Source organism: Polypterus senegalus, chromosome 13 (genome assembly GCF_016835505.1).
Source record: "Polypterus senegalus isolate Bchr_013 chromosome 13, ASM1683550v1, whole genome shotgun sequence".
NCBI lineage: Eukaryota > Metazoa > Chordata > Cladistia > Polypteriformes > Polypteridae > Polypterus > Polypterus senegalus.
In genome coordinates, this window is record NC_053166.1 from 106,278,161 (window position 1) to 106,303,839 (window position 25,679).

The following is a 25,679-nucleotide window of genomic DNA, read 5'->3' on the forward strand; positions in this document are numbered from 1 at the left end:
ATACACAGGGACTGCATTAAAAGAATATATGAAGCACAGGTTAAACAGATGTTTTTCATAAACTCTTCATATTTATAAACCTCATCAGTATTCTTGAACACACACACACACACAGATTTATGACAATTTTTAAAACAGAAAACAGGATGCTGACAGTTTTTATTTGACTACCTGAATATAGTATTTGGGGGGATCAGGGTGGGGTGTTGGGGGTTGAGTTTAACTTCCAAATAGTGCTGGACTGTTTGTAACTGCATCCAGCTGATGCTTCTGGTATGTTTGTGAATTTTAAAAAGTAAGCATGACTTTGATCAATTTACTATTACAGTGTTAAAGCGGCCATGATGATTTTAATTGACTTGCATTGGGTCTAATTAACTGTCGGTTTCAGGGGCATGAACTGAAAAGGCCTCAACAGAATTTAAAGATGGTGTGAAAAAAAAAAAATATATATATATACTACAGCAAAATTAAGAACAACATTTCAAGTTTATACCCCAAAATAAGGTGAAATGGCACCTACAGAGCCACATTTCTCCCTAGATTTTAAAACTTCTATTTTTGATGTCAAAGTGACACTTGATTTTTAACATAGTACTTTACCAATTGTTTATTGCCCTGAATTTCAGTTAATCTTTTACCCATTTAAATTTTATATAGCAAGGAATAATGCATTTGTGCATTTGACTCTGCGAGTTAAAATGATAGTTGTTTACACTGCTGCCTTACACCTCCAGGGACTTGAGTTCGATTCTCAGCATGGTTTTGGTCTGCATGGAATAAGTACTTGGTTTTCCACCCAGGTGTTTTACAGTACAGTATGAAAGACGTGTATACCATTAAGTTTTCCACCCAGATGCTTTAAAGTACAGTATGACAGACGTGTATACGGTTAACTGGTGTCTCTAAAAATTGTCCAGAGGTTGCTCAAAGCCTCACTTCAGACATCAAGAGCATTGCAAAAAAACTGACAAACAAATGTAGGTACACCATTTCTTATTTTGCTTTTCATTTTAATGAAAAACCATTCTTCCTGTGTTTAAAACTATAGCTCAGAAAACTACAACTATGAATTAGGTGTGAGAGTTTCACAGAAGTTCCCCTTTCTGCACATAGAAATTTGGAGTGGTTTTTCACACTGATTTACAAAACATTTCTGAAAATATCCAACCAAACTTCAAAAGTAGGCTTTACCTGCTATTTGCATATTCAGTAGTAAAGCACTGTTTTGTGCATTAGCAACAGGAATGTGCATAAAGTTTTCACAATAAACATATGTAATTCACTACTGAATACTGTAGTGCAAATACACATAGTTAACACCACATGTCTAAAAATATTTATATATGGACAATATTTATATAAAAAAAGTTATGCAAATATAAATCCTATTTGGCATTAATGATTAGCCTGTTAAAGGACATGCAGTCAGGTAACCATGATCTACATGCACTTTAATAAACTAGGTTATTCACAGAAACCCAGTTTCAAAAATGCCTTGTAAACCCTTATTCTGGTGAGAGAAAATGGGACAATGATCTCAGTTACTGGGTTAATGTAGACTTCAATGTAGGTCAGCACTGCTCATTGCTACTAAACAGCATATTTTGGACAGCAAATTCTACAGAAAAGAGTAAATTAAAAAAGAAAACAAAAGTAGTAAGCATTTAAGCTTTTACTAAAGAATACAAATATGTATTTTCGAAGAAATGCGTAGGCTAGATAACAAAACAATGATATCAATTAAAAGCAAGAATGACTGATCATGAAAACGGTTGGAATAAGAACTTGCAGCCACGGGAGGTCTGCCAAGAATGACCATGAAAACCACTGTCATAAACAAGGGACATTTACCCAAATCAGTATTTTAGTTGTGTATATTTGCTTTCTCTTTATATACCAGGAGGACACTGTTGAGATAATTCCATTATTTTCTTTTGAATCACTCTTCCTCAGAACCATCAGAAAATGCAGATAAACCTATATTGAAAAACCAGTACATCTGTCATCTACATCAATTCTCTATTCCTACATTTTCCTAGTCTCACTCTTGAATTACTATCATAAAAAAAATGTATAATTAAAAAAAAAAAATTTAGTTATCTTTGAATGCATATTTAATTCACATTTAATGTAGTAGATGGTTTCATTATTGGTTCCGCAGCTACCATCGGTTAAGATATGAGGACATGTTTCTACTGCTCTGGATTTCATTTTATTAGTGATTTTTTTCCATCCTGTAAGGATTATATAAATACTCAAGAAATGACAGGGAGAAGACATGTTAGGAAACCTTTCTTATAACATGCATGTTTCCTTATATATTGCCGAACACAGCTGGTTACCCAAAATTACACTTTTTTGTGTTTCTCGAATCTGACTTGAATTTCATTACAATCATTTATTTTTCAAACTGCTTTTTTAGTACAAGATCAGCCTACAAGGTGGTTTGAAAACCAGCTCTTTAGAGGAAGCAGATAGGTGCATACAAGAAAGCACTATGCCTCACCAATAATGGTATAATGAAGTTACTTTAACCTACTGCATCATTTTCATGTTCTTGTGAGATATTTCTTAGCTATTAACATGTTACTCACAACCCTGTTTAACACAATTAAGGGTTGTGGGTGGCTGACTGAAACCTATCCCGGCAGCACTGCAGTATTTCAGCTATTATGTTGCTTAAATAAATGTAAGTAAATGTAATATTTTGCTTCTAACAGGCTTGCATTTTTGCAAAAAAAAAAAAAATGCAGCCTTTAAAAACACTTTGAAAAAAGGGAGCATGAGTGACGAAACTAATACTTTGCTTTGAAATTCAGATGGATAAAGATTGTTTTACTTCCTTTTCCAAAAAAGATCTCACTTCTTTCTATTACTTTCTTTCTGGTTAAATGTTGACCAAACTTTAACAATGCCTGGTGGTGGCATTACTTTTTTTATATTTTGATACAAGGGTATATGCTTGAATTGATGTCCAGTTTCAACAAGGACAGATGCACCACTCAATATCAGAATATACAGTGGGTATAGAAAAGAATCATCCCCTTCAAATTATTCCCATAGTTTTGCTTTACAGCCTTAAATGAAAACAAACCAATATTTTTTTCCAGGTTTACTTACTCAATGCAATCTATAACATTCAAATGAAAGATATCACAGCTACAGTTCAGAAAATTATAAAAAAAATAAAAACAAGACCTACTGAAATTAATAAAGGATCACCCCCCAATGTCAATATTTTGTCGAACCACCTTTTGCTTTAATGACAGCCTTGAGTCTGTTAGGATATCAGCTTTGCAAATTTATATTGAGCAATATCTGCCCACTCTTCTTTACAGAACTGTTCAAGTTTGGTCAAATTGGATGGTGGGCATTGGTGACTGCTATCTTCAAATCTTTCCACAGATTTTCAATGGGATTTAGGTCTGGGCTCTGACTGGGCCACAGGGTCATTCACTTTTTTCTCCTTCAGCCACAGTTTGGTCAATTTTGCTGTGTGCTTCAGTTCGTTGACGTGTTGAAAGGGTAGCAAGTTTTCCTCAAGAATTTGACGGTACTTTGCCTCAACCATTTTTCTTTCTACCCTAACGAGAGCCCCAGGCCCTGCAGCAGAGAAACACCCCCACAACAGGATGCTGCCACCTCCATGCTTTATACTGTACGCATGGTGTGTTGTGGAAGGTGAGCTGCATTGGATTTCCGCCAGGTGTACCGTTTGGTATTGAGGCCAAATAGTTTGATTTTGGTCTCATCTGACCATAATACCTTTTTCCACTTGACATCAGAATCTTCAAGGTGCATTCTGGCAAAGCTGAAATAAGCCTTAACATGGCCTTTCCCGAGAAGTGGCTTTATCCTTGCGAACCTCCCGAACAAGCCACAATTGTGGAGTGCTTGCGAAACTGTTGTAACATGCACACAATAACCACTCTTTGCCATAAAATCCTAGATCTCCTTCAAAGTGGCCACTGGCATCTTGGCAGCCTCTCTTACCAGTTTCCTCCTTGCTCTTCCATCCAGTTCGGAGGGATGGCCAGATCCAGGGAGGGTCCTGGTAGTACCAAACACTTGCCACTTCTTTACTATGGACTTTACTGTGCTCCTTGGGATTGATAAAGCCTTTGAGATTTTTTTGTATCCACTTCCAGCTTTATGTCTGTCCACAACTCTATCCCCGAGATCTTTTGAAAGTGGCTTGCCATCCATAGTCAGTTGTTTCCTTTCAGAAGCACTACCAAGCAAAGGAATGCTCCAGGAACAGCTGTTTTTATGCTTCACTAATCACAATGATTACAGTTGATCTCAGGTGGAAGCCAGTAACCATGGTCTGCAATAAAAATGGTGGTTACTTGCACCTGATTGAGTTTAAAAATATTGTTTAGGAGGGGGGTGTGATCCTTTATTAATATCAGTATTTGTTTTATTTTTAAAAATTCTTCTGAACTGCAGCCGTAATATTTTTCACCTGGATGTTATAGATTACATTGAATAAGTAAAGCTGGAAAAAATATTGGTTTGTGTGTTTTCATTTAAGGCTGTAAAGGGAAAAAAAGGGAGTATTCTGAAGGGGGTGATTCTTTTCTATACCCACTGTATATGACTCAATTGAGTTTGCAAACAGCAGGTTTCGTTCTGCATAAATGTGCTCTGAACAATTTAAAATTGCAAATTATTAGGGAAGTATGGTTACAGAATCCTTGACTAAAATGAAAGGACTTAAAATGAAAAATGACCTTATCTTACAGGTGCTAAGGAGTTTCAGATTTAGGACTTCGCTTTATTTTTTTCTGCATTTCTGGAGAATGGTTTGCTGCAGGCTTCACATCAGTACTGCCTTTTATGACTGGGTCAGAAGCCATATTCTTACATTTATTGCAGCGATGTGGCTTTTCAGTACTTTGACCTTCTTCATGTCGCTGAGCACCACGTTTTTCGATAAAATTATTTCCACAGTCTATGCAGCAGTATACATTTTTTCTCCTGTGGACCCATTGGTGCTGCTTAAGGTAACATCTTTTGATGAATCCTTTCCCACATTCTGCACATGTGTATGGTTTATCCACCATGTGGATCCATTGGTGTTGTTTAAGATTACTATTTGATGTGAATTTTTTTCCACACTCATTGCAACAAAATGGCTTTTCTCCAGTGTGAATCCTCTGGTGTATCTGAAAGCATTCTTTTTTACTGAACCCCTTCCAACATTCTGTACACCAGTACGGTTTCTCACCAGTATGAACCCACTGATGCCGTTTCAGATTACGCTTTGATGTAAACTTTTTGTCACACTGAGTACAACAGTATGGTTTTTCCCCAGTGTGAATTCTTTGGTGCTCTTGAAGTATGCATTTGTCAGTGAACCTCTTCCCACACTCTGAACAACAATAAGGCTTTTCTCCAGTGTGAACTCGTTGATGTATTTGAAGGCTATCTTTTTTCGCAAATGTCTTTCCACATTCATTACAGCAGTACTGTTTCTTCCCGGTGTGAATCCACTGGTGCTGCTGAAGATAGCATTTTTTGCTGAAGCCCTTTCCACATTCAGGGCATTGATATGGTTTCTCTCCAGTGTGAATCCACTGATGCTGTTGATGATTACGTTTTGAAGTAAACTTTTTCCCACACAAAGAACAACCATACAGCTTATCTCTATTATGATTCTTAACATGTTGCTGGAGACAATGCTTATCTTTGAACCGCTTGTCACACTGAGGACAGCAATACGGTTTCTCCCCTGTGTGAATTCGTCGATGCACTTCCAAGTGTGTTTCTTTTGCAAACATTTTTCCACAGTCAGTGCAAGCATAGATAAAATCTTCAGTATGAAGTTTTCGGTGTACCTGAAGACTGTGTTTGTCAGGGAACTTCTTCCCACACTTGGTACAGCATAATGCAATAGTGTGAATTTTCTGATGAAACTGCAGATGTTGCTTTTGTGTAAACGCCTTCCCACAATCAGGACAAGCGTAAGGTTTTTCTACACTGTGAATTCTCTGGTGTATAAGTAGGCGACATTTATCAGCAAAACTCTTCCCACATTCTTCGCAACCATATGGTTTCTCTCCAGTATGAAGTTTCTCATGGTGCTGAAGGTTACCTTTTCGTGTAAATGTTCTCCCACATACACCACAACTATACTTTTCACAGACAACTTCCTGGGAAGGGTCTATTACTTCTGGTTCCCTCACTATGCCATCAATTTGGCCAAACATCATGTTGGAGTTTCTTGGAATATTTCTGTTCATAACTAAAAATACAAAGCAAGAGTAGAATGTTAAACAAAAAGCTCAGGTTTAAAATACAAAAACAAACAAAAAACCTTGCACTACTAATAAATAATACATTTAATAAACAGAAACAGCCTCTTATTAAATAGCAAAAAAATGAAAGAGAAATGCAATCATTTGTCAATAAATATATATTACTTAAGAGTAAGCATCAAAATTGTCAATTTAAAAGTCAACTTTGTTAAAATTACACAAGTGCTTGAAGTTCATACTTCTATTTGTCAACAAATGAAATGATGTAATTTTGTATTTTGTGTATCGTCCTCTTTTGCTCCGATTTTGCTTCTGCTCTGTCATTTGCATAACCTCCTAACTGGATTACGGTAATTCATTCAAAGCTACTGAAAAAATATTTATTGATTTCAACATGTCAGACTGGTATTATTCAAATCATAACAAAAAACTGGACAACCAAGATCCTCCAATAATGGCTTTGAAACTATTCTAAAAGATCAATTTTACAACTCTTGGTGAATGCTTAATTTTATTTTGAACTCTCGCCCTGGATGTGTTTGAGAAACATTGGCTAATTCATTCAAATCTCCTTTAATAAACAGAGCTCTTCTTGAATACCTTTTGATTGTCATTTTACCTGGTACTGTTAATACCAGTTTAATTTCACGTACAACTAGAACTGCCTACATAAAAGAATTACCATACAGCCAAAGGTTTACTCACCTATCACTAATGTTGACAACTATGTGATCTCCGCTATCTGTGGCTTCATCAACTATAACACAAATTTTACTGCCACAAATCTTTTGAAGAACAGCGTCTATATGTTATTCAAAGACACAGGGCAAATGAGTTTGACGACGACTGCTCTCATTTTCTGGCAGCGCACTTCCTTGTTTACAATGCTTAATAAAGTAAGGTTGCATCTTTGTTAATTTTTGGAGTGGTGTGTCTGACTCGCATGACCACAAAGTCCTTCACAAACTTGCATCTTGCATCTGATGATTTTGTTGTTTCCTCTATAGTTATCTAAAACGGAACACTTTTGGATCTTTATTTCTCCTTGTTCTCGAGATGGGTTTTAGATTTGACATGGTCATTGCAAAGATCTTTTCATGTGCAGTCTATTGTATGCTGGTAAAACTTAAAGAAACGTTGTTGTCCTGATTCATAAAAGTCTATGGTATATTGTTATGCCCTCAATTTTGCAGTTAAGCTCACGTTTTAGTTTTTGACGTAGTTAGGGTATCTGATACTGCTCGCTTCAACATTTGTCTCTTGCAGCTAGCTAATTTGTGTGCCTTTAATGAGAAAACATACAGGAAACACGCACACAAACAGATAGAAATTCAGTCGTGCCTCTACAAATAATTGCTTTCGCTTGAAAAACAGCAAACTAGAAAATAGTATCTGAACGAAACTACTACAGATTATTCAGTCGTATAATTTATTGGGAAATTTTGTAACAGTTACCCCTTCAGTCTCTAAATTCTGCATATTTCTGTTTTTAAATCTAAAATCTGTTTCGATATGTTAATTCCAACCGAGTTTTCCGCATTGCGGAAACCATAGGACCCTAAAAAAACACAACAAAATATTGGCAATACACTAAATTAACAACTTTAAAAAGAAATCATTTATACAAAGCCACCACTGTTTATTAATGGCATTAGCTACATGGCTACAGAAACAACAGAGCAGCAAACCAGAATTATAACATTACTCTTGACAAAAAATAATGACCTCAGTATTAATTCTATGTGGCACCAATGCTAAATTTTTATGAAAGAGCTACTTCTTAGCATCAATAGAGCATTACCTGTACTGCACGATGCTTCTTCCTCATATCTTAGCCCAGAACAGTCATCTTCAGACCTCCCATCATCCCAGTCTAGTGTATCAAGTTCATGCGACTCCACATCTGCACCCATCTCAGTCGTCTCTCCTTGCATATTTATGGAGTACCGTACACGACTGGATGTACTAAAATAAGCAGACTCTTGATCACAGTCTTCCTGCTTCAGATATAAAGATTCTTCATCAGAGTCTTGTTCTACCTGAATGATATTTAGCTCACAGTCTTCCTGTTTCATGTATATAGCTTCATCATCAGAGTCTTGATCCACTTGAACAATTTTGAGCTCACAGTCTTCTTCTTTTACAGAGACAGGCTGCACCTCATTGTCATCTGGTTCCATTTCAACAATATCTAACTCGCAATCCTCCTCCTCTTTCATACTGACACACTGCGTGTCAGTAGCCTCATGTTTCAACTGAGGCAATTTAAATTTACTGGGATTCTTTTTGCAGTGGACAGACTTCAAATTGCCAGTTTCCATTTTAAGGTGGTTAGGTCTCATTTCCATGCTTCTGAGCAAAGACAAGTCACTGTCCTTTACAGTAGCTTTCTCCTCTGCAAGGCTGACAATTTCAGAGGTCTCCTCTTGCCTTCCTGTAGAGCTCAGGTCAAGAACACCCTTATTAGGCATGCAGAATTCCTTATTCAGGCTTTTTTCTTTAATAACGACCATTCTGGTTTCATCTGTAGAGAAAGAAAATAGTACGCAAACTTTAATAGAAGAGCATGAACTCATTTACAAGAAGGTACTTGAAAGCAAATCTCAATAAGAAAGAATGTACACAGTACACAATTCAAAATGTAATTTGTGAAAATATGCTGCAAGAAAAAAATGGACGAGTTGTTGCACATTGTGCAAGTTTTAAGAATAGGACTGGATGACTTTACATGGACTATGCAACATGTGTAACGTGAGATTTTGTCATGGACTCTTGAAATGTTTGCCGTCCACAGCTTTCACCACCATATATTTCCATCTAAGCATAAACTTAATTAGCTCCGTTTTGCATGAAATCATAAGACCCAGTAGACTGGACGCTTATCAGTTTTTAATTCCAGATCATTAAACTACAGATTCACAAAGACTGGTGGACATCTCTGGTACATGTAATACTTTCCTAATCAAAAACAAAAAACAGACAAAAGCAAAGTACAATCTTTTACTTGGGTGTCACTTTTAAACACAGCCGCTTATTGCACGCCAGAGTGTCTGGTTTATACTTACCACATGAAGCCTGAGCGCAGACTGCAATGCAATTCGCACCTGCTATCAGTGACCAAAATGTATTTATACTTGTAGCTGCCCTTTCGAACAATGCATTGACAATCTTAACCAGCAGGTGACAGTATTTGGTCAACAATGCACACCTAAATATTTCACAGCACAGGAAGTCAGTCTTTAGGAAGAGGAGGTTGTGCCAGTTTTTACTGAATTGGGGTTGTATATAGGGGTTGGGGAGGAGAGGGTGGCATGTCAAACCCATTAAGGCAAGGCAAGTATAATATCCTTGTAAGCAGGTAACCTACATGATGAACAGATGCACTACAAATATTTTTGCATGGCTTTGATGACCCGTTTCCTCATATTCAGCTCTACACATCACTCTGGGACCTGACAAAAAATAATCATATCCTCTAGTTGCTTACTGCAATAAAAAAAACACTACAAGGAAAACTATTTCACTACTGCTTCAATACCAGTTGCTAGTGTACAATGTTGTATGCAAACAGCATCAAGAAACCATTAATAAAACTGATCCTTTGTTTTCAGGGAAAACTACCTATGTTTAAAAGGATGAAAATGTAACAGACTATTCACTATACTTGTCATCCTGAAAAACTCAACTATTTCTGATGTCGTGCCAAGTTATTTCATACATATAATGTACAATTTGGAAACTAAAATGTACAACCCCAATTTCAATGAAGTTGGGACATTGTGTAAAATGTAAATAAAAACAGAATACAATGATTTGCAAATCCTTTTCAACTTATATGCAATTGAATACACTACAAAGACAAATTATCTAATGTTCAAACTGATAAACTATTGTTGTTTTGAAAATCATCACTCATTTTGAATTTGATGCCTGCAACACATTCTATAAAAGCTGGGATTGGAGCAGCAAAAGACTGGGAAAGTTGAGGAATGTTCAAAAAACACCTGTTTTTAACATTCCACGGGTGAACAGGTTAATTGGAAACAGGCCTTTGTCATGATTTGGTATAAAAGGAGCATCCCCAAAAGGCTCAGTCGTTCAAGGAGAAGGCGAGGTTCACCACTTTGTGAACAACTGTGTGGGCAAATAGTCCAGCAGTTTAAGAGTAACATTTCTCAACATACGATTGCAAGGAATATAGGTATTTCATCATCTACTGTCCATAATATCAAAAGATTCAGAGAATATGGAGAAATCTCTGCACGTAAGCGGTAAGGCCGAATACTAACACTGGATGCCCGTGACCTTCGATCCCTCAGGCTGCACTGCATTAAAAACCAACATCATTCTGTAAAGGATATTACCATGTGGGCTCAGGAATACTTCAGAAAGCCTTTGTCAGTTAACACAGTTTGTCGCTACATCTACAAGTGCAAGTGAAAACTCTACCATGCAATGCGAAAGCCATATATCAACACCACCCAGAAACGCTGCTGGCTTTTCTGGGCCTGAGCTCATCTGAGATGGACTGATGCAAAGTTGAAAAGTGTGCTGTGGTCTGACGAGTCCACATTTCAAATTGTTTTTGGAAATCATGGACGTCGTGTCCACCAGGCCAAAGAGGAAAAGGACCATCCGGACTGTTATCAGTGCAAAGTTCAAAAGCCAGAATCTATGATGGTATGGGGGTGTTTTAGTGCCCATAGCATGGGTAACTTGCACATTTGTGAAGGCACCATTAATGCTGAAAGGTACATACAGGTTTTGGAGCAACATAAGCTGCCATCCAAGCAATGTCTATTTCAGGGACGTCCCTGCTTATTTTAGCAGGACATTGCGAGGCCACATTCTATATGTGTTACAACAGCGTGGCTTCGTAGTAAAAGAGTGCAGGTACTAGACTGATATGCCTGCAGTCCAGACCTGTCCGCCATTGAAAATGTGTGGCGCATTATAAAGCGCAAAATATGACAACGGAGACCCTGGACTGTTGAGCAGCTGAAGTTGTACATCAAGCAAGAATGGGAAAGAATTCCACCTACACAGCTTCAACAATTAGTGTCCTCAATTCCCAAACGCTCATTGAGCGTTGCTAAAAGGAAAGGTGATATAACACAGTGGTAAAAATGCCCCTGTCCCAGCTTTCTTGAAACATGTTGCAGGCATCAAACTCAAAATGAGTGAAGATTTGCAAAACAACAATAAAGTTGATCAGTCTGAACATTCGATATCTTGTCTTTGTAGTGTATTCAATTGAATATAGGTTGAAAAGGATTTGCAAATCATTGTATTCTGTTTTTATTTACGTTTTACACAACGTCCCAACTTCATTGGAATTGGGGTTGTACATTCATGAAGCAGGTTCTAACAATGTTCCCGTTACAACTTTGCAAAGTATTCAGCCTTATTGAAATGGATGTTTACCTTACAAAACCAGAGTGGTATTCTCCACTACAAACAGATCTTGCCTTACACAGTCACAAAAAAGGCACTTGAGGAATCTCTCAGAAAACAAGATGCTTACTATCTTAACAATACATGCTCTAGGCTCCTACCAGGTGTACTGTAGGTTGTGAAAATGTTCCTAACTCTTGGTCCAAACACTGCAGATTGTGAACATGCCTTTTCACTCCTAAACCTCCAGTTTACTAATGCGAAGACCACTTAATGGTCACGCGTAACAAATTCTAATGCAGATGAAAACACAGATCACTGGTTAAGGCCGTCTAAGGTGTATGACACTGTAAAACACCTCAGAATAACCCAGAACAACAAACAGAGGATGTTTTTGCTAAGGAAACTAATTGTCAGGGTCTAAATTATGTCCAAAAACAAAAATCTGAGAATATTAAGGTAGTATTTCAGTTCATATTTGATAACTTTATGTATAATGAAAACAGACCATCAATCAGGAATCCTTAATTTTTTTTTTTTCCCCACAGTAAAAAAATTTGGATTGTTTATATAGTGTGTTACAACAAAACTTTACAAATAAACACTGCTGTGTATGTGGACTACCAGGTTTGCAAAGCTGGTACTGCAGCATTTGCAATTTGTCCAACACGAGAGATTAGAAATTACTCAGCCATCACTACAAACCACACAGAGTAACAAAAAAAAAAAAAACAAACTTATGTTTGGGTTGTGTTTTCCTTTAAACTCTGCATCATTTTCTCTAACATACTTTTAAAGTTGAGCTGAATACTGACAAATAATGATGAGCAGAGCAGACACATAGTAAGTGACACCGATTGCTAAAGGCCTGCAGCTACTCAGCTACTTCAGGCCTTAAATATCCTGAATTTTAAATAAATCAGGAAAGAAAAGCCTCCATCCCTGTCAAAAACACTTAAATGTTTGCTTAATGCAGTATTGATTCTAAATAAAAACTTTGATATATAATTTTTTTTTATTTCTGGGGTGACAAAAAAAAAAAAAACAGGGAAATAACAGCTTGCTTAATTGAGGTCATCCATTTAAAAAGAAACAAAAAATAAATTGACATAAACCTGAAACTTCAGCAAGACCTTAGAATTGTACCTGAAAACCCCTGCTCTAACGTACATAATCACTTAACTCCAGCCAATTCATAATCAAAAAAGATTTCTTACAAGCTTACAAAAACGGAAAAGCCTATTGCATCGAATTTGAAGAGCACAAAATGGAACTCAGGAAAATTAACATTTTTTCACCACTGAAATGTTTGGACATTTTTCTATTTTCTCTGGAGAGGTTCTAATGTTTAAAAAGTGATGATTGTTCAATCCAGGAAAGTGAGAATAAAACCAGAAAGTTAACAGGTACATTATAAAAATGTAATGGTGTCCTTCATATGTGGTTATTACTGTGAACTACAAGACACCAAAACTTTCTTTTGGCAAGGTACCAGAAAAATTGGATGGGCTTTTAAATAAGGGGAGTTCTGTGCAGCCAAACAGGATAGATTTTTGTCCTCCACAGTTTGTACTGCTTGATTCACAGATGCTGTCTGTCAACAGTACAAAGAATACCTCTCTCTGGAATCGGTGAACCTTAGGAGAGAGAACACATGCTACTCATCTTGTGAAATCTGAGCTTAGAGTAACTTTTTGAAAAGTAGAAATAGTTGTGCTTGAAAGTTTGTAAACCCTTGTTATATATAAAACACTTCCAGTTAAGACTAATATGACACCAAAAACTCAGAATCAGTGTCTCCATGATGGGACAGTTAACTTCGTAAGCTGGAATGTTAAAGGCCTGAATCACGAATTAAAGAGAAAGAAAGTACTTTCTCACCTAACAGGTCTAAATGCTAAAATAGTATTTTTACAGGAAACCCACTTACTAAGTAAGGATCAGTTCCGGCTGCAAAAAGACTGGACTGGCCAAATGTTCCATTCTAGTTTTACAAAGAAAACTAGAGGGGTGGGAATTCTCATACATAGAACAGTACCATTTGTAGCATCAGATGTAGTATTGGATCCTGAAGGGAGATATGTGATGGTCATGGGAGACTTATCTAACTGTAAAATGATTTTGATAAATGTTTATGCACCTAATGTTGATGATAAGGAATTTATACAAAATTTATTTGCATCCATTCCCAATCTGAACACTCATAAACTTATAATGGCTGGGGACTTTAATTGTGTTCTAAATCCACTTTTAGATAAGACTTCCTCCACAGGGGAACGCAACTAACACCGCAAAGATAATTACAAAGTTTATAACTGATCACAACTTATCAGATCCCTGGAGGTTTTTAAACCCAAATTCAAGAACATATTCTTTCTACTCACCAGTACATCATTGCTACTCAAGGATTGATTACTTCTTTATAGATAATAACTTCTTGTCTAAGATTAAATCTTGTAAATACGATGCTATTGTTATTTCAGACCATGCTCCGATGATCTTGGAGCTGAAATTACTAAGCCCCATACACTCACCCGCAGATGGCGTCTCAATCCGCTTCTATTAGCTGACGAGAATTGTACTGAATTTATATCCAAACAAATTGAATTCTTTCTAGAGACAAATACATCCCCTGAGATCTCTGCAGGAATACTCTGGGAAACTCTTAAGGCCTTCTTAAGAGGACAGATTATCTCATATCTTTCCCACAGAAATAAATCCGAGCGAAGAAAGTAGCAGAGATAAAAGCGAAATTACTAAAATAGATGAAGAACATGCCAGACTACCAAGCGAGACTCTACATAAGAGGAGGCAGGCTCTACATTCAGAATTAAACCTCTTGACAACTAAAGAAACCGAACAACTAATTTACAAATCCAGACATCATTATTATGAACATGGAGAAAGCTAATAAGCTTTTAGCGCAACAAATTCACAAGCAAGATGTGCATAACGCAATCTCGTAATTACTAACACGAACGGAGATAAAATCATCGAACACAAAAATATAATGTACACTTTTAGAGACTACTATAAATCCCTATATACTACTGAGTTTAAAGAAGACAATATACAATCTAATGCATTTCTGGATAAATTACAGATACCACAAATTGACGCTATTAGTGTGGAGGAGCTCGATAAACCTCTGTCATTATCAGAATTACTGGATGCTATAAAGTCACTCCAAGGTGGAAAAGCAGCAGGCCCTGACGGCTACCCTGCAGAGTTTTACAAGAAATTCTCCGCTCAGCTAGCTCCTCTCCTATTAGCAACATTTACAGAAGCCAGAGATAACCAATCTCTTCCACAAACCTTTAGCCAAGCACTAATCACTGTCTTCCCAAAACAAAATAAGGACTTATTACAATGTGCATCATACAGACCAATTTCACTTCTGAATAACGACGTTAAAATACTCTCTAAAATCATAGCTAGAAGGATGGAGAAAGTGCTCCCTCAGTAATATCACAAGACCAAACTGGATTTATTAGGGGCCGACACTTATCTTCAAATCTTCGACGCCTGTTTAATGTAATATACTCACCAACTAAATCAAACACCCCAGAAATATTATTATCATTGGATGCAGAAAAAGCATTCGACATGATTGAATGGAAATACCTTTTACTATTTTGGAGAAGTTTGGGTTTGGCCCAACATTTGTGCATGGATTAAATTACTGTATACTAACCCAGAAGCTTCAGTTTGCATCAATAACATTTGCTCAGACTACTTTAAACTAGAACGTGGCACAAGACAAGGATGCCCTTTGTCACCACTGCTGTTTGCAATTGCCATTGAACCACTGGCAATACATTGTCGAAATACTGATCAGATAAAGGGGATTAGCAGAGAAGGACTGGAACAGAAAATCTCATTATATGCAGATGACATGGTACTGTATATATCGGACCCAGAAAATTCTGTGCCTGCAGTCTTAGCAGCACTCACAGAATTTCAAAAGCTCTCTGGTCTCAGAATTAATCTGAATAAAAGTGTACTCTTTCCGTGAATTCAAGCATATAATATTAGATTAGACACCCTTCCTTTTATCATTGCAGAACAGTTTAAATACCTCGGGGTAAACATCACAAGTAAACATAAAGCTCTTTATCAACAAAATTTCGTGCCTGCATGGAAAAAATTAAACAAGACTTGCATAGATGGTCAACCCTTCATCTCACACTAGCTGGAAGAATTAACACTGTTAAGATGAATATTCTTCCTAAGCTCCTTTTTATTTCAAAACATACCAATATACATTAATAAATCGTTTTTAAGCAATTAGATTCAACAATAACCTCATTTATTTGGAATTCTAAACATCCACGCATCAAAAGAGCGACCCTACAAAGACAAAAGGCAGAAGGCGGCATGGCTCTACCTAACTTCCAGTTTTATTACTGGGCAAATATACAGTCGATAAGAACCTGGACACAAATAGAAGAACATACACAGGCATGGACCGCAATAGAAGTAAAATCCTGCAGTACTTCTTTGTATTCCTTGCTTTGTGCTCCAATAAACACACGTTATCGGCAATACACTAATAACCCAATTGTGCTCCACTCACTTAGAATCTGGAACCAATGTAGAAAGCATTTTAAGACGGAGAAGCTTCTTTCTGTGGCACCCTGCAAAAGAACCACCTCTTTCAACCCTCACAAACATATGCAGTTTTAATATCTGGAAAAATTTGGAATTAACTTGCTTAGAGATCTTTATATAGACAACGTCTTTGCATCCTATGAACAATTACATTCCAAATTTAACATTCCAGCTACAAATTTCTTTCACTATCTTCAAATCAGGAACTTTGTTAAACAGAACCTTCCAGATTTTCCTCATCTTGCACCCTCATCCACGCTGGAAAAATTATTGCTCAATTTCAAGGAGTTAGACTCCATCTCTACAATATATAAAATCCTTTTACAATCCCTTCCTTTCAAAGATCCAAGAGGACACTGGGAAAATGACCTCTCAATTAATATATCAGAAAAGGAGTGGAAAGTAGCAATGCAGAGAATTCACTCAAGCTCCATATGCAAAGCATACAATTATACAACTCAAAATTATATATCGAGCACATCTGTCTCGACTAAAACTCTCAAAATGTTTCCAGGGCATGATCCAACCTGTGAACGCTGCAAATTAGCTCCAGCCTCACTAGGTCACATGTTCTGGGCCTGCACCAAATTAACATTATTCTGGACAAAAATTTTTAATTACCTCTCAGACAGTCTTGGACTCACAATCCCTCCTAACCCATTAACAGCTGTGTTTGGGGTTCTTCCAGAGGGTCTTAAAGTGGAGAAAGACAAACAAATTGTGATTGCATTCACTACACTTTTGGCACGCAGACTTATTCTGATAAACTGGAAGAACCCAAACTCTCCTCTTTTAAGTCAGTGGGAAACTGATGTGTTATATTATTTAAAATTGGAAAAAATCAAATACTCAGTTAGAGGATCTGTGCAGACTTTTTTCAAAACATGGCAGGATCTAATCAGTAATATTTTGAAATAAGTTTATAAAGCACAGAGAATTTGTTGATTTAGGTATTTTTTAAAAGCCTTAAATTTTACACCGTTTGGCTTGCTCTCTCTCTCAAGGGTGGGGATCGATCTGTTCTTAGCATAATTCTTTTTTTTTTTTTTTTTTGTAAAAATGTGATTGCTATGTATTGATTGTAATAAAATTAATAAAAAAAAAAAAAAAGTTTGTAAACCCTTTAGAATTGTCTATATTTCTGCATAAATATGACCTAAAACATCATCAGATTTTCACTCAAGTCCTAAAAGTAGATAAAGAGAAACCAGTTAAACAAATGAGACAAAATATTATACTTGGTCATTTACTTATTGAGGAAAATGATTGAATATTACATACTTGAGTGGCAAAAGTATGTGAACCTTTGCTTTCAGGATCTGGTGTGACCCCAACCCCCCTTGGCAGCAATAACTACAACTAAACATTTCCGGTAACTTTTGATCATTCAAGCACACCAGCTTGGAGGAATTTAAGCCCATTCCTCTGTACAGAATAGCTTCAACTCTGGGATGCTGGTGGGTTTCCTCACATTAACTGCTCGCTTCAGGTCCTTCCACAACATTTCGATTGAATTAAGGCCAGGACTGACTTGGCCATTCCAAAACATTAACTTTATTCTTCTTTAACCATTCTTTGGTAGAACGACTTGTGGGCTTAGGGTCGTTGTCTTGCTGCATGACCCACCTTCTCTTGAGATTCACTTCATGGACAGATGTCCTGACATTTTCCTTTAGAATTCTCTGATATAATTCAGAATTCATTGTTCCATCAATGAAGGCAAGCCGTCCTGGCCCAGATGCAGCAAAACAGGCCCAAACCATGATACTACCACCACAATGTTTCACAGATGGGATAAGGTTCTTATGCTGGAATGCAGTGTTTTCCTTTCTCCAAACATAACGCTTTTCATTTAAACTAAAAAGTTCTATTTTGGTCTCATCCGTCCACAAAACATTCTTCCAATAGCCTTCTGGTTTGTCCACGAGATGTTTAGCAAACTGCAGACGAGCAGCAATGTTTTTTTGGACAGCAGTGGCTTTCTCCTTGCAACCCTGTTCAGTGTTCTCCTGATGATTGACTAATGTTCACATTCATGAGTCCATGTGACAGAGGCCTTCAGTTGCTTAGAAGTTACCCTGGGGTCCTTTGTGACCTCAACGACTATTACACGCCTTGCTCTTGGAGTGATCTTTGTTGGCCGACCACTCCTGGGGAAGGCAACAATGGTCTTGAATTTCCTCCATTTGTACACAATCTGTCTGACTGTGGATTGATGGAGTCCAAACTCTTTAGAGATAATTTTGTAACCTTTTCCAGCCTGATGAGCATCAACAACTCTTTTTCTGAGGTCCTCATAAATCTCCTTTGTTCGTGCCATGATACACTTCCACAAACACGTGCTGTGAAGAGCAGACTTTGATAGATCTCTGTTCTTTAAACACAGGGTGCCCACTCACACCTGATTGTCATCCTATTGATTGAAAACACCAGACTCTAATTTCACCTTCAAACTACCTGCTAATCCTAGAAGTTCAAACTTTTGCCACTCATAAATATGTAATTTTCAATCATTTTCCTCAATAAATAAATGACCAAGTATAATATTTTTGACATGCACTGTGAGCCGTAAGGTCTTATATATACAGGTGTGTGGCTTTCCTAATCAAGTCCAATCAGTATAATCAAACACAGCTGGACTCAAATGAAGGTGATCTCAAGGATGATCAGAAGAAATGTAAAGCACCTGGGTTAAATATATGAGTGTCACAGCAAAGGGTCTGAATACTTAGGACCATGTGATATTTCAGTTTTTCGTTGTTAATAAATCTGCAACAATTTCAAAAATTCTTTTTTGTCTGTCAATATGGGGTGCTGTGTGTACATTAATGAGGGAAAAAATTAAGTGAAATGATTTTAGCAAATGGCTGCAATATAACAGAGTGAAAAATTGAAGGGGGTCTGAATACTTTCCGAACCTACTGTATATATATTTTTATATGCGAGTGTGTGTATATATATATTTGCGATGAACAGCCGGGTCCCATACCCGGCCAGGACGCCTCTGCTGCATACGTCCCGGGGGAGCCACCATGGACAGTGCAATGCCTCCCCGGGGCGCCTGGGGCAGCCTCCCTGGCCGTGTGCCCTTCCTCAGTCTCCCCCGTGGCTCCATGGGACATGGAGTCCACTACAGCCCGGTTGGGAGATGGGGTGGCTGCTAGGGGGTACTGTGGAGAGCCAGCCGCCACACTGGACGACTTACTAGCCCCATCCGGAGGTGCAATTAAGACCAGTTGGTCAGGCACCTGGAGCACTTCCAGGTGGGCTATAAAGCGGGCCAACCTCCCTTCACTCTTGGCCAGAATCGGGAGGAAGAGGACGAGGTTGCCTGGGAGGAGTGGTGGTGCCAGAAAGGGTTGTTTAAACTTTGTGTTTTGTGCTTTGGGACTGTGTATTGCCTGTGGGTCACGGGGAAGACGTGCGCCCACGGGTGAAGAAAAAAAGAATAAAGCCTGTGTGTTTTGTACACATGCCTCTGCATGGTCTGTGCCGGGTTGGGCACTATATAGCGCCTTTTACTATATATATGTGCCAGCAACAATCATGACAATGACAACACAATTGCATTGTCAATCATGTTACGTTTTTATTAAAATGTTTCCTTTTCTTTTTCATTACTTCTTTAACACACTACTTCTCCAGCCTTGGTATTTTACTATATATATATATATATATATATATATATATATATATATATATATATATATATATATATATAGGAACATGCAATGAAATAATCATTTTAAGATCCATTTGTCATCACAAAGATGTGTTAGGAACATAGAATACATGTTTTACTGAAACTCAGAGATGATGTATTCTGTCTTGTTTTATGCTTTTATTTTCCAAATGGAGTCTCCATTACCATAGGGTTAACTGTAAAATGGCAGGACAGGCTATGCATTTTTTTTATAGGAAATGTTTAACTCTAGAACACAATTTTGCATGGCAAATGCATACACAAGTAGCATGCTTGTGAACAATTAACTTCGACCAGAAAAATACCAAACTCATCACTTAAGATTGTGATTAAAAAAAAAAAAATATTAATAACAAGAGTTATAACTCAGCTAATGAGTCCTCCATATGCCAATATAAACATAAATCTCACAACAGCACGTCACAGAGACCTCTATCAGAAAGTGATTTTTCTCACAGGACTCTTGACCAACAAATGAGGGGGTTCTTCGAGTTAAAAGGTACTACATGCAAGTCTGAGTTTACCGTTTACATAACCCCAGATAATTCAAGTAAATATACAACATTAACAAAAAAGAAACTGTTTTGCACATTTCCAGCATTGGTTGCCCATCAGTCCCATTTATGGGAATCTCTCTTATGTACTGTCTCCAAGAAAGCATGAGGTTACATTTTTTTTTTTCCACAGCAACCATGACAAAGTAAATGGGATAAGTGACACACACAAAAAAAAATGTAAGGTTTGGTTGAAGTTTTCCTTAAAGCAGTAGGTCACAGAATTTACATATGGCTTAGGATTTACAATGTACTTCAGAAAACAGAATCCCGCTACAACTTTATTTCATTGTTTTATCGTTACATGGTTCCCATGACACCCAATAAGCCATCGGAAATCCATTTACTGGACATGACACAAGTTCACTAGAAGAAATTAAAACTTATTATTTGACTAATTCATGACGGAGGTAAAAAGCTTAGGGGTAACTGTGGACTGTAATCTAAATTGCATATTAATCAGATCACTAGGACAGCATTTTTTCACTTAAGAAACATAGCTAAAGTTGGACCTCTTATATCATTGAAAGATGCTGAGAAATTAGTTCACGCGTTTGTTTGCAGTCGACTAGATTACTATAACACACTCCTCTGAGGACTACCCAAAAAAGAAATCGTTTGCAACTATTGCAGAATGCAGCTGCTAGAATCCTAACTAGAAAAAGAAAATCTAAGCACAATTCTCCAGTTTTGATGTCACTACATTGGTTACCTGTGTCATTCAGGATTGACTTTAAAATTCTGCTTATAGTTTATAAAACCTTAAATAATCTTGCGCCATTTTATATAATCTGACACCTTATATTCCAAATCGTAACCTCAGATCCTCAAATGAGTGTCTGCTTAAAATTCCAAGAGCTAAACTAAAAGTGGTGTGGCAGCCTTCTGCTGTTATGCACCTAATATCTGGAATAGCCTGCCAATATGAATTCGCCAGGCTAATACAGTGGGGCACATTAAAAACTGCTGAAAACACATTACTTTAACATGGCCTTCTCATAACTTTGCTGTAATTAAAATCCTGATACTCTGTATATCCAACTCATTATAATAACTATTCATGGTGGCTCTAAAATCTGTACTAACCCCTACTTTGTCTTCCGTTTCCTTTTCCGGTGTCCTTTTGGTGGTGGCACCATCTACTCAAAGCACCGTGATGTTCCAACAATAATGGATGGATTAAAACCCAGAAGTCTGTATGACCATCAACATCAAGTGACTCCGTGAGAAATCTAACTACAAAGAGGACTATTTCATTTATGTTAGGTAGAATGCCCTGAGGGGACTGGGTGGTCCCGTGGCCTGGAAACCCTGCAGATTTTATTTTTTTCTCCAGCCGTCTGGAGTTTTTTTTTTGTTTTTTCTGTCCACCCTGGCCATCGGACCTTACTCCTTTTCTATGTTAACAAATGTCTTATATTAATTTCTTATTTTGTCTCTTATTTTTCTTTTCTTCATTATGTAAAGCACTTTGAAGTACTTTTTGCTATATAAATAAATGTTGTTGTTGTAATTACCACAGTATTTTATTAAACTGCCAAGAAACAGTGCTTTTTGAATATGCAACTGTGTTTAGTTCGGTTATTCAGGTTTTGTGCACCATTGTTCTCCCCATTTCTTCATGGGTTTCCTCCGGGTACTCTGGTTTCCTCCCACAGTCCAAAGACATGCAGATTAGGTGCATTGGGAATTCTAAATTGTCCCTAGTGTGTGTTTGGTGTGTGCGCGCGCACGCGCACGCACACATGCCCTGCGGTGGGCTGGTGCCCTGCCCAGGGTTTGTTTCCTGCCTTGCCTTGTTGGCTGGGATTGGCTCAAGCAGAACCCCAAGACCCTGTAGTTAGGATATAGCGGGTTGGATAATGGAATACAATAGAAATGGTCATGTGATCAAAAAAATAACTTTTTTTTTTTTTTTTTAAAAAGGGCATTACCCAATTGTACTTTTGTGGGAAACACTGGCTGACAGTGTCATGGCATTATGTAACTTTTTTTTATTACTGTTTTGTAAGCATGCACAAACCAAAACATTGAAAAAAGGCTGATATCCACAAAACCATGCCTCCCTGAGTAGCCACGGAAAGTGAAAGCTGTTCAGAATCCCCCTCTGTAGGCCAAGCTCTTTGATCAAGTCAAGATTACTTACCATCAACCTACTAGCAAACCAGTGGTTCACCATTTATTAAAAATATGGAACCAATGGAGGACACATTTCAAAACTGAGAAGTCCTACACATTCTAATGACTAATATAAAGCCTTCTTTAACCTGACAAAATTCCCTTGGAGCAAATAATGTGCTGTCTATGACCTATTCAATAGAAGTCACTTGGTATCAAGATACGTATCTCTATTGCAAAAGCATTTTATTATTTACAAACTGGAAACTGTCATATGCAACTTTTTTTTTGCCATTTCTAACCTAAATCCTGGATGAAGAAGCAGACAGCATCTCAAAAAAGAAATGGAATTCTGTCATTTAAAACATGCAACAAAATGTCATCATTTAAATAAAAACTAATTTAAAAAATTTTCATTTAAAACAATCTAAAATGTATCAAGAGCAAAACTCAGCCTTTATCAAAAATAGCTTGTTCCATTAACTCATGGTTTTGTATCTCTCTTGGACAGCCCTTTTAACACTAGAATTACCAGAGCCTACAAAAAAACTCATAGATCTGTCCCACCTTAAAATGCTTTGCACCTCTCCGTCAGCGTCTTTTGTCTTCTAAATGTGTGGATAAGCAGCCTACTATCACATCCCCCCCACCCTGCACTGTTGTCTCAGCTCAAGTCTGTTTACCTGCGTGTCAGTTGCTTAGAGTTGAATAGAGTAAGACGTCAAGCATAATGACACCTTTTATAAATACTATATCGTTATTTGGAATACATGCATTTCATGTGTGTTCCGTATCCACAACATTCTATGTAAACACATCGTTAAAACAGAAATGTTTTTCATGTTTTGGCAATAATTGACAAAATGTAGACATGAAGTATATAATATGTGAAGCCTGAATTACAAATATCAAAGAAACACTTTCACAAAAGGTACAAATAAAACGGAACAAATGCTCTTTTATTCAAAAATATAACTGCAGAAAAATAACCCGCGTTTGCATGTGACATTGACACGCATTTGCTATTGCTGAAAATGTTGGGTGCATTAAAGTTTATCTAAAAGAGAATAAATGCAAACGTTTGTTAATTAACTTGATCTTTATAACTTCAAAATTAAGAAAAAAAAAAAAACGTGCAACATAATGATCTGTAAAACACACACACAAAAAAATATCTGAATCTGAAAATCTCTATATTCCCTGGGTTCTGTCTTGTTACAAAATATTAACGCTGCACAAGCTTCCTTCTCTTTTTGAAACTTGACACAGTAATCTAAAAATACCTGCATAAAAGAATTCCAATTACTGATACATAATATTCATTGGCTTTGTCAGTTTACATGAGGGAAAATTAAAACTGCTCATGAGTATAACAACTTTGTATTTTCGCGGTTACTGTAAAAGAGACTGCACCCTATTTGTAGTAGCCTTGCATTTAAATTCTGTCTTAAGTGCACAGCCAGGTTTTTTTTTTTGTTTTTTTTTTTAAACCTTTTTAAACCTTGTCCATTCTTTCAAAATAGTATTTTTGGGCAGGGGTGTACAACTACTCTCCAGTTGCTTTATAATTATATTATATATTCTGCAATTACTGTACACACTCCTATAAATGTTTAACTTTGTTAAAAAAAAAAAAAAAAGGGAGTATTATCAGACTCGCACTTAGTGTTCACTTTCATTGAGTGGTATGGAAAATACTGATACTTATAAACGACAGCCTTTTCTGGGTAATTTCGTCGATAACTTAATCACGCTGGTTGTCGCTTTTAGATGAATACGACACCCTATTTTTTACCCAACACTTTCCGTGTGGAAAATATAAAAAGTTAATATCTATTCTTTGCATTGGCCGAACAACATCAACCTCGACTTTCTCCCAAAACTCTGAACGGCAGCACACTTCAACCAGGTAACAAGCAAACAGAACATTTAGAGACGAATTTCTTCCTTTAACCCCATGCAGTTTACAGGAATTTCCCTTTGTAAGGCATATAATACTTGTGCATTTGCTCAGCAAGTTTACTCTTTTTCTTCATTTAATTATACTCTTATGATATTTGTTTTCTTGAAACATAGGCTTAGTCAAAATCATATAAAATAATGAACCATAAACCGATAAACGTTAATAAAAATACTGATGTAAATTAAGCCGTGAAATTATCTTTGAAACGGGTAAAATTAAATGTTTGACAATTACACCCATAAAAAATCTTTACAAACACACAAGTACCCTTTAAATACTTAACCACACAAACGATACGTAAAATAAAAACAAACAGGGAGAAATGGGGTACGGATGTGTTAGACGAGGACATGCCTTAAAGATGGGCCACGCATTAAAAAAATCTATTGGAATGAAAAGCAAATGATGCATGGCTCCCGCGCGACTTTAGTCGAAAACCGACCGCTCTAAATCGTGAAATTAGTCTTGTCTCATTTTTTTCACTAACACGCTTTCAATTATCGAGAAAGGTATCGAAATATATCAGTGTATACAAAATGAAAAAAGTGAATTAATCTCACCAAACCTCATATGCAGAAGCAGGCTGGCGGCCGCTACACCCCCGCAGCTACAGGGCTTGTGTCTCCAGTCGTAATGATGTGGCACCAATTGCGGCTGGCTGAACTAAGGAAGTGCAGTTGCGGCTGGATAACGCTTTCCGTCCCACCTCGCCTGCTACAAAGTCTTCGTCACTTTTAAGGCCTTAAAAACATTTCACATTTGTGAAGTAACGAGCACTCGTCACATTAAACTACTCGGCCCTCTGCTCTCTTTCTTTCTTTTGTCATTTCACATCCGGGAATAGATTTACAAATTTCTAAAACCGATTGGTTAACCGCATTTATTTCCGGGGTATGGGCGGACTGCAAAGATTCTTTGGATTTGAAGTCTTTTGTTCTTTAATCGCACAAGCGATAATTTAAAATAAAGCCAGTCACGGGCAGAAGGGGAAAAAATGAGATGTACAGATTAATCATTGTAAAACATAAACACATAAACACAAAAGGTAAGTTATGTAAGCAAGACAATTGAGA

General features: G+C 37.1%; 1 protein-coding gene across 2 annotated transcripts; it reads right to left on the minus strand.

The window, feature by feature from the left end:
• Positions 1 to 4,130: 4,130 nt before the first annotated feature.
• Positions 4,131 to 25,432, minus strand: LOC120542136 (oocyte zinc finger protein XlCOF6-like). 2 transcript variants are annotated; one of them, XM_039774316.1, is made up of 3 exons: positions 25,172 to 25,432; positions 8,065 to 8,787; positions 4,131 to 6,250 (listed from the first exon to the last, which is right to left on the minus strand). In XM_039774316.1, the coding sequence occupies exons 2-3, from the start codon at positions 8,774 to 8,776 to the stop codon at positions 4,752 to 4,754; spliced, it is 2,211 nt and encodes a 736-aa protein (XP_039630250.1). In that variant the 5' UTR covers positions 8,777 to 8,787; positions 25,172 to 25,432; the 3' UTR covers positions 4,131 to 4,751. The 2 variants fall into 2 exon arrangements, with proteins under 2 accessions (XP_039630250.1, XP_039630249.1); XM_039774315.1 differs by having other exon boundaries at positions 25,167 to 25,432.
• Between the last annotated feature and the right edge of the window lie 247 nt (positions 25,433 to 25,679).

What these genes read in the sequence shown, in the direction of transcription:
- LOC120542136 (XM_039774315.1), bottom strand. An exon ending in AGAAGCATCGTGCAGTACAG is followed by an intron (nt 6,251 to 8,064) that starts GTAATGCTCTAT and finishes TTGTATTTTTAG; the next exon opens with TTATGAACAGAAATATTCCA.